The 10307-nt window shown below is 41.3% G+C and overlaps 1 protein-coding gene across 1 annotated transcript; it reads left to right on the top strand.

The window, feature by feature from the left end:
- Positions 1–3601: 3601 nt before the first annotated feature.
- Positions 3602–10057, top strand: LOC115663994 (very-long-chain aldehyde decarbonylase CER1-like). The gene is made up of 10 exons (XM_056305792.1): positions 3602–3673; positions 4284–4507; positions 4937–5169; positions 5592–5811; positions 6881–7256; positions 8402–8509; positions 8706–8906; positions 9112–9210; positions 9290–9463; positions 9863–10057. The coding sequence occupies exons 1-10, from the start codon at positions 3614–3616 to the stop codon at positions 10028–10030; spliced, it is 1863 nt and encodes a 620-aa protein (XP_056161767.1). The 5' UTR covers positions 3602–3613; the 3' UTR covers positions 10031–10057.
- The last annotated feature ends 250 nt before the right edge of the window (positions 10058–10307 follow it).

The following is a 10307-nucleotide window of genomic DNA, read 5'->3' as shown; positions in this document are numbered from 1 at the left end:
GGAGGAGAGATCAATTTCGTTCACTGTAGACTACTTAGGAGTTATGCCATTAAAATTGTGGAAATATAACTTTTAAAATTTAAAACTTTATCGGCCCCTGATTTTTTGAATTTCGACCAAAAAAAAGGATGGAGGAGAAAAGGTATACCTTAGTAGAAGCCCAATCAACACCTTCACCTGGAAAAATCATCATCATCCAATTTCAAACACTTAAAAGCAATGCGTTATGGGCAACTAGTATGTGTTTATGGCTCATCTCACACCAAAATCTCCAATTTTATATTTTACTAATACCCCTTAAACTTGTATCTCAATAGTCGCCTCCACATTCCTGAGCCTCCAATTTTAGCCTAGCTTCTCTTAGTTTAGGTATTTATTTCGGCACCAACATAAATATTAACTTGGATCTCCATCTTGTTGTGAGGGAACATTGGGGGGAAGAACAGCATAAGTGCCAAAAGTTGTGTACGGAGCTCACTTTGATGCCAAAAGTTTCATTTGGATCATTTAAGTGCCAAAATTTTTGAAAAACGATCACTTAAGTACCAACTCGGGTCAGTTTGGCCGGAAATCCGACGTGGCATTTTTTTATTAATTTCTGAAGCCGATGTGGCTCGCCGGAGATACAGTCAGCACGTATAGTCAGCATTTTTTATTTTAAACAATTTTCTTTTCTTTTCTTTCTTTTTTCCTTCTTTTCTTTTTTTCTTTTCCTTCTTCTCCCTTTGGTCACCGCCGGTGACCGGAGGCCGGCCACCGGCCGCCTGGCCTCGCCCGGACGAGGCCGCCGCCGCCCGTCACGGGCGAGGTCGGCGGGCCTCGCCCGGACGAGCCCGCCGCCGCCGCCACATGCGAGGCCCGGCCGACCCTCGCACAGGAGACGACGGGCAAGCCCCGGCGAGTCGGCCTCGCCTCGCATGGGCGAGGTCGGCCTCGCCTTGCGAGGGGCAAGGGTGAGCCCGGCGAGGCTCCCTCGCCGAGATCCGGCGAGGCCGGCCGTCGCCCGGGCCACGGCGGCCCCCCGGGTGTCGCCTTTCCTACGGGCGACGTCCGGCGGGGCCGCCGTGGCTGGCGACGGCCGGCCTTGCCGGATCTGGGCGAGGAGCCCTCGCCGGGCTCGCCCTCGCCCATGCGAGCGAGGCCGACCTCGCCGGGCTCGCCCTCGCCCATGCGAGGCGAGGCCGACCTCGCCGGGGCTTGCCCGCCGTCGCCCAGGCGAGGATCGGCCGGGCCTAGCCTGTGGCGGGCGGCGGTGGCCTCGTCCGGGCAAGGCCAGGCGGCCGGTGGCCGGCCTCCGGTCACCGGCGGTGACCAAAGGGAGAAGAAAGAAAAGAAAAAAAGAAAAGAAGAAAAAAAAGAAAAAAATTCAGAAAAGTTTTTAAAAAATCTAAATATATATGTGGAAATACCACATAGACTAATTTTTTTTAAAAAAAATCCAACTAAGATTAAAAATTTAATTATAAATGCCACGTATTAATTTGGCCGGAATCTCTCACCGTTGGCACCAAAGTGATCATTTTTCCTCCGATTTGGCACTTAAGTGATCCAAATGGAACTTTTGGCACAAAAGTGAGCTCCGTACACAACTTTTGGCACTTCTGCTGTTCTTCCCCCGGGAACATTGTAACAACCACAATACTCAGTTTCACCTCGGGTTTCATCCGCCACATCGAATCGTGAAGGCTGCCTAGAGATCGTCAATCATGAGATTCCTTCCTAAGATACTTGCAAATAGCGATACACATTGAAAGTGAGACATCAATCAACCATTGACTCTGAGACAATTTGTTATTGTCAAATAAAAGTTGACATCTTTATCTTAGGAGATTACCATTATAAAACTCAAGTCTGTGATCAGTATATCTAACTGGACTTATCTTCATTTAGAACTTAAACAAATAAGGTATGGGTCAATTAGGATATATTAATTATTTTAACTCACAACAAATCTCCATTGTGAGACTTTACCACCACCTCTCAAACATGTGTTTCAACAAAACGTGAATGTGATCTATCCATTTATTCAATTGTTACTATGTACGCACTGTTTTATTTGTCTAGATTTATTTTGCATAGTCTTTGTAGATGAGTCATTTGTTGTTCACGTACATTAGTTAACACTAAACCGAAATGCAATTTGAGTTCTCCCTTATTTCCTATACAAAAGTAGTCTTTCTATTCAAAGTTTTTGAATCTTCAGCATAATTAATGGTCATCCATGAACCGGTAAAGCTGCATTCAGAATGTTGACTTGATCCCAAAAGTGGACGGACAGTGATTTTGACGGGTGTTGCTGTAGCCTACTTACAGATTTTGACAGTACATGAGAGACACTAAAGTCGTTTACGAGAAGTGAATCAACTAGATCAGCAATGGCTTCCTGAATCAACTAGATCAGCAATGGCTTCCTTGTCCCGTTCTCTAGTTTCCGCGGTAATAACTTTCAGCATACGCCATGTTTTTTGAGTGTGAAACAAACATATACATGAGAGAGACTTAAGTCGTTTAGCTCGTTGTAGTGAGGCTTCGGCATTCGTTTTTTTCGCATACCCTCGAAGTACACGTGAAAAATGACTGACCCCCTAATCGATTCCTTGCAAATTAGATCTATCAATAATAATATGATGCTAGGTATAGCTCTTTCATCTGCCGCTCGGGCGACGTCAATTGAACTAAACACATGATTCATGCAGGTGCTTCATTAGCAAGCTGGTTTAGTCACGATTGGCATATATATAAATTAAGTAGTTGATTAAACATTGATTTCAGTTGCGTCTTCTTCAGGCATCGACCCTGTCGCTCTCAATTTCTGATTTTATTTATTAAGAAGTGACCACATATATAGAGCTACTAAAACTTCGAGGTTCCATCAAGATATACAGGTGCTAAGGATATATTGTAAATAAGCTTTTGAGGCCTAATTTTAAGAGAAAATACATTTTCATTGCCCTTTCCCCACTTCTGCACCCGTTTATATCCTGCAAGACTCATATTCTTTAGAGAGAATACATTTTCCTTTGTGCATTGTGATCGATGACAGACTAAAGTTCAAACTTGAGCAAGCAAACTAATCCACAAAGCATAAGCTTAGGGATGGGGAGATATGCATGCTTCACATGAAAATTCTAAGACAATATAACAAAATTAACAAAATCATGCCAAACATCCGGCAGTGCGGCGGCCCATGTCAGCTCTCCCTTTGGTCTGTTTTGATTGTCCGCTTTGTAGGAGGAATATAATCGTGCATGGTGTTGAAATATCTCACATCGCTTGATAATAAGGTTTATAGTATCTTTATATACATGTGGTCTTCCTTCACTTACAGGCTTTAGTTGTTGCTTGGACTTTCTAATATGGTATCAGAACCAGGTTTTGCCCCTTTCGCGCGTGTGTCTATTCTTTTTATATAAAATGTGGTCACACTCCACCTATAAGTTTAGGCCTTTGCGTTGAACTTCACGTGGATTGGATGGGACACCTAACACATGGTATGGGTGGGCCACTTGATGCAAGAGGAGAAGTACTATAAAAGATGCTGCACATGTATTATTGTAGCACAAAGGGTCTTGCATTCCTAAAGAATAGTCTGGCCAAAAATAGAGAAGAAGAAATGGCTTCCAAACCGAGAATTCTCACCGACTGGCCATGGAAGTCTCTGGGGAGCTTTAAGGTATATCGATCTTTTGATTCGTGTTCCTTGGCAAGTTTCAAAACTATTGTCTAAGGTAGGTGAATTTAGAATTTTCTCAAAATGTCAGCTCGTTTTTTTCTTTCACAATACCGTGTTAATTGCCCGAAAGTATATTAGAATTGGGTATATGCAATTTGCATGCACAATCTCTTTTTAGGAAAAAGTATTTGACTTGTTAGTGCTTGGGTTCGTCATATCGTGAACATCTTATATTGCAAAGTAAATTTTACTAGTCCGATAACGTAGAGAAGTGCTTCAACCATCGACAATATAAAAAGGAAAGAGCAGTGATTTTGATAATCACGCGAGGAACATCTTATCTACATAATACAATTATATATGATGCAAGAAACATCTCGAACTTTATTTATGTCCGATGCAATCTATATAATGGATAACTGATGAAACACTTCACACACATTGCACATATAAAGGAATATCAGCAAATAATCTTGCGATTTCTATTTGCATGAGAGATGTACCTGCATGCACTTGCGAAATTTGACTAGTCCCTTGTGATCGACTGTATAGTTCGTCTCACTTGACATCTACTTATATGTGTTTGTGGGGTTTGGGGGGGCTGCAATAGTACATGATTTTGGTCCCATGGACGGTTCATGGCACGTACCAATTCATTGCAAAAGGGACAGGCGAGGGGGACTCCAGCTACTTCCTCATACTCCCTTTTCTTCTGGCGAGGGTGCTTCACAATCAGATCCGGATCTCGCTCTCTCGCCACCGGACGGCTAAAGGCAACAACCGGATTGTCGACCGAGGTATCGAGTTCGAGCAGGTGGATCGAGAAAGCAACTGGTCTCTCTCTCTCTCTAGTGCGCAGATAGTTCTTGTGTTTTTGTTAAATGAAGCTATTCATAATGAAGCACCAACCCTTTTACGCAGTGATTGTTTTGTCCCATAAGATTTCACTACACCACGGAATAAGCTCAATTTAGTTATGGATCTTGTCATTACTGGTATCATAAAGAGTGGAAATGACTGACAAACGACAAGCCTTTGTCACGTTGGAAAAAGAAAGAGTTTTCTTTTTGTCCCTGAAGTTTGGTGAAACTACACCAGTCTATCATATGAAACAATGTCTTCCTCACCAATGACACAGCATAGTCAGGAAGCAATGATTAAGGGGCCATCAACGACATTATTTTACAAATAAATCATAGTTTAGTCAGTTCTTCATCATTTTCAGGGCGAATCTTTGTTTTTCTGCTTTGTCTTTCTATGCAGGGACGATCAGATCTTGCTCACTGGGATTCTAATTTACGCGAGTCGCATGACAGTCCCTCAAGCCTCTCACTTGCCACTTTGGAGAGCAGATGGTGTGATCATCACCGTCCTGATTCATGCCTTGGTCGTGGAATTCCTGTATTACTGGCTTCACCGAGCTCTCCACCACCATTTTCTCTACTCTCGCTATCACTCCCACCACCACTCCTCCATTGTCACCGAGCCCATCTCATGTAAGTTATGCTTCACATCACATTTAACACGATCCTTTTTTAGCTCATTACGCAATAAAAAGACGTGCCTAACCATGACAGCTCTATCTCTACTTGTTTTATTGTGTCTTCTATGATGAAAATGAGTTGATGCTACTAGATCAACGATCAGCTGCAAAAAAAATTTACACGAGTTTAGTATACTGAGATAATTTACAAAATTCAATCCAATCACGCTCTGTGTTGCACTTTTTTGTAAAGACGGACATTATCGTCTTGGAGTAGTGGCACATACGTGGTACTTAGGAGGGACTGAATGACTCATTGTAAGTAGATAGCCGACATACTGGCTCTTATTATTTACATTTTGCTTTCATGATATAGTTAGACAAACTTTGATTTTTGACCTTCTTATTCTCTTTTTTTTCCTTTTCTTTTTGCAGCCGTAATTCATCCATTCGCGGAACACATCGTGTATTTTATGCTATTTGCGATACCCTTGGTTACAACGCTGATCGCGAGAACTATTTCGATGGCATCCCTCACCGGCTACATCATGTTCATTGATCTCATGAACAACATGGGTCACTGCAATTTTGAGCTCATCTCGAATTGGCTCTTCACCGTCTTTCCACCTCTCAAGTACTTAATGTACACTCCATCGTAAGTCCCACGACACATAATTCGATGTCATTTGATCTCTCTCCTTTGTTTCCTTGTTAAATATGTCTTGAATTTTATATACTCGGTCCGGTTCATCATCCGACCCAATATATTTTTTGTGCGACCAAAAAGTAGAGAAAAAATTGAGATTTAGTTTGTGACGCGGAGGGTTGGGCCGATAGGCCCAACCCGGAGCAAGCGAACAAATGTCTCGGGGGGTTCGGGGGCATAGCCCTCGAGGAAATTTTTTTGGGGAGCCCTATTTATACTACGGCTAGGTTTTTTCATTGATTAAGAGAGATTTTCATTTTGGGAAAGATTTGTGAGCCGTGAGGTTTTGTTAAGTCGTTTTTTCGACTTCTGAAAACTGTACTCTTTTTTATTATAGTGGAATCTTGTTTTGCCTCGCCTGTAGACGTAGATCACCTTGTGATCGAACCACGTAAATCCTTATGTTCTGTATTTGTTTTTCCGTTTGTTTCGAACATTCCTCCTCTCTCTCTCTCTCTCTCCATTGTTTTCACACTATTAAGAGCACCAAAGGGAAAAGCCTTTACGAAATCATTAAGGCGAAGTTGAAGAAAGGAGCCTATATGTAAATGTGGTACACATATGATTCGCGTTGCTAGGGAAGATGGGCAAAATAATCAATGTTAGAGTAGTTTTTGTTTGAAAAAGGAAAATTTGCCAAAAACTGGAAAAATCGAAACAAGTACTTGAGCACGGGTAGAAGACCTAAACACAGAAATGGATTACGTGCATAAATACAAGCGTACGTTGGCCCGCTATCAGTTCACGGTCATGCATAAGTGAGGGACAAGTTTAAATGGGGGTAGGTTGGTCCAGGGCCCACAAAGTTATGCGACATTGTGACTTTGTTGGACAATGTCCTTATACGGTTTATTAAGTAATGAATATGAAAAGTTCACAATAATTGTAGATTTAAATTTTCTTAGAACAACGTTCAATCACGACCAATACTTGTTAATTAGTACTATTATGACATTGGTTCTCGTGACACGTAGATTTTTAGTTAGGAATTTGCTCATGAGTCAAGACACTTTGACAGGTTCCATTCGTTGCACCACACCCAATTCCGGACAAATTACAGTCTTTTCATGCCAATCTATGATTACATATACGGAACGGTGGACCAAGCATTGGACGGCACATACGAGACATCCCTTCGAAGAGTAGGAGATTCGCCGGACGTGGTGCATCTGACGCACCTGACAACGCCGGAGTCCATCTACCATATTCGTTTGGGATTCGCATCCCTTGCGTCTCGGCCCCACTCGCCCAAGGGGTACACGTGGATCATGTGGCCTCTCACGCTCGCCACCGTGGCGTGGACCTGGATCTACGGCCGCTCTTTCGTCTTGGAGAGGAACGCCTTCAAGAAACTCGAGTTGCAATCTTGGGTGATTCCGAGATACAATTTCCAAGTAAGAGCTAAAGATAAGAGCTTGTTGTGTTTCCACACTTGGTGTTTACTTTCCCTTGTTGTATCCAGTGCATTAACTTTGATTATTTTCCTTTTTTCTGTACTCTTGAATTGGCAAAATGTCCCAGCGGGACACCTACCTGATCCCAACATGTTTACTTCGCCCCACCCCTCGCATATCACATGAGTTTGCAGTACACTCATACGTCACATGGTGATCAATAGCTCTCCAAAATAAAAATATATCAAATGTCTTAATTTTAAGGAAGATAGTAATAGCACGATGGATGGTTGGAGATCATAATTTATTGATTCCTAAGTTTGTCAATAAAACTCCATGAAAGATATTGTTTGGAAAAATTCAAAATGCTTGGGTGATGACCATGGTACATGTCATGGATTCTCTTAATAACTAAACAACAATGCATACACGGTACCACTCGAGTTGCCTACTTAATTTCCTTAGGCATAAGAAATTATTATCTTTTTTTTCCCAAACATAAGAAATTATTATCTGACTCAACCATTTAACTGAAAATGGTTTAGTTGTTTTTAGATGAGACTTCCATTCGCTCTTTGGAAACCAAGAAGGTTTTATGAGGTTGAAAATGATTTCCCCCTATATTGCGTGTGAAGAGAAAATGGTGAGAATTGGATTTTATTTTATTTAGAAAGAGTTGGAATATGTATGACTCAAGGCCTCAATACAATTTGAAATCGAGAAATTTCTACTAGATAAAAATGGGTGATAACGATTTACTTAATAACCGATAAAAGTATGCTTTTTAATAAAAAGAAAAAAAACCGATGAAAATATGCCCAAGTAATCTCAAAATGATCAATATTACAAGTAATATTTCCTCAAATTAGATAGTTAGCAATTATCTTAATTTGTAGAATATTATGATGCCTGGGGATACTTTTAAAAGTGAAACTTTGGCCTTTCAAATTCCTTATCTAAATCACCACCTTCTCTTTTTCAAGATTGCATCTCACTCCCCTAGCTACAAAGTACTAACAGACCTCTATTGTCCAAAATAGAGTGTCGACTGAACATTTTGAGTCTATGGGTTGTCTAGTTTCTCCAAGACATCTATATGTCCATCTGTGTGTCGACTTCGTTTTATGTTCTTCATTTTCCTGTAGTATCTATTACAACGGCGAAAAGAAGCTATCAATGGCTTGATAGAAGAAGCTATACTGGATGCTAACCAGAAGGGAGTCAAGGTTCTGACTTTGGGTCTTCTCAATCAGGCAAGATGGTGTATCCTCCCTAGCCAATCCCTTCATTATTAATGTAATTTAATTTTTCATCGTCAAGAATTACAGCAAGGCCCGATCTGACTTCCTTCAAAATCACACTCGAAATTCTGTCAATTGGGTATCTACTTTAGCCAAATTATCTAGTGTTTATCTATTTCAATAAAAAATTTGCCTTCTTTTCTTTTAGGGAGAGGAATTGAATGGGAATGGTGAATTGTACATTCAAAAGCACAGAGATTTGAGGACCAAGTTGGTGGATGGGAGTAGCTTGGTAGTGGCAATTGTGCTCCACAGCATTCCCGAAGGGACAAGCCAAGTTCTCCTCAGAGGCAACCTTAACAAGCGTGCTTATGCTATTGCCCATGCTTTATGTTCAAGGGGTATCCAGGTGGTCAGTCCTCTTCTTTATATAAAACCATTTTGCTTTTATTTTGCGCTTTCTTTATTTTAATGAGATTTTGTTTTCTTGATTTGTTTTAGTGAAATAAAAATGATGCAAATGCATTTTTCTTAAAGGGTTTTCATATCCGCAATCAATATATAGTTATATACACCTCTTTTTTATCATCTAATTGATACATGAAATTTGGCAGGTAAATGTAGCTTCTAGGGATGAGCATGAGAAGCTCAAAGGGAATCTCAAAAAAAAGTACGGAGGCAATTTGATCCTTTCAACAACTTATTCTCAAAAGGTAATTGACGAGGCAGCTTTTGAAGATTAGCAACATGTAATTTATGTAAGAGCGATGTTAATAAAATCATTAATTGCAGATATGGTTGGTAGGAGATGGACTTACCGAAGAAGAACAGAAGAAGGCACCCAAAGGGACGTTGTTCATACCCTTTTCTCAATTCCCTCTGAAGCAAGTCCGCAAAGATTGCCTTTACCACAGCACTCCGGCAATGATCGCTCCCCGGTCGTTCAATAATCTGCACTCCTGTGCGGTTAGTTCGATCAATTCTGTCGCCAGAAATTACATAATAATGGAGTTACACCGTATAACGACCCATTTAGCCCGCGATGTTTGTAAGTAGATTACGTGATAGAACGAACACGTGTATTAACCTATCGTGCAAGACTTAATTATAACTTGTATATTGTCTTAACAAGAAAGATGGAAACTCAGTACTTGATCGAAGATATCTAGGGTATATAAAAGGGCAGGTTACTTTGTTTAGTTTTTTCAAGTAGAATAAGGCCACTGATCTCTACTATCAAAATCGACGTCACCCCGCGCATATGTAAAAACCTGATGAGAGAAACTAACCATGTTTATATGTGCGGACGGCACGCGAAACTGTTTCGTAGAATACCCCGATTAACTCGAAACTCTTGGTCTGCAGAATTGGCTGCCGAGAAGGGTGATGAGCGCTTGGCGAGTAGCGGGGATAGTGCATGCGCTAGAAGGATGGAACGTGAACGAGTGCGGGAGCATGATGTTCGACGTGGAGAAAGCGTGGGAAGCGAGCCTCCGACACGGGTTCCGCCCGCTGGCACTCCCGGCCATGTGAAGCGACAAGGGCCTGAATTGGAGAGAAGAGGCGCGAGGGTTTTGGAGAGCGATAGCTTTGGAGCTTCTTAATGTTGCGAGATACGCGAAAATTTAATTTTAAGTCAAGTTTTTAGAACTCAGTGTGTGCTTATTGCTCGAGATTGTACTAAGCCCCTAGCTTTTACGGGATTTGTTATGTTTTGAATCTAGCTTTCCTTGTCTTTATGAACCGAAGCATTGAATGAATGAAGTTTTAATTTCGATAAAAAAAAATTCTCAATCTGAAATAACTTACT

Source organism: Syzygium oleosum, unplaced genomic scaffold (genome assembly GCF_021117445.2).
Source record: "Syzygium oleosum isolate NSW1041296 unplaced genomic scaffold, Sole_v2.1 Sole_v2.39, whole genome shotgun sequence".
Classification (NCBI taxonomy): Eukaryota; Viridiplantae; Streptophyta; class Magnoliopsida; order Myrtales; family Myrtaceae; genus Syzygium; species Syzygium oleosum.
Note: the sequence above shows the minus strand (reverse complement) of the source record. Positions and strands in the feature narration are given on the sequence as shown.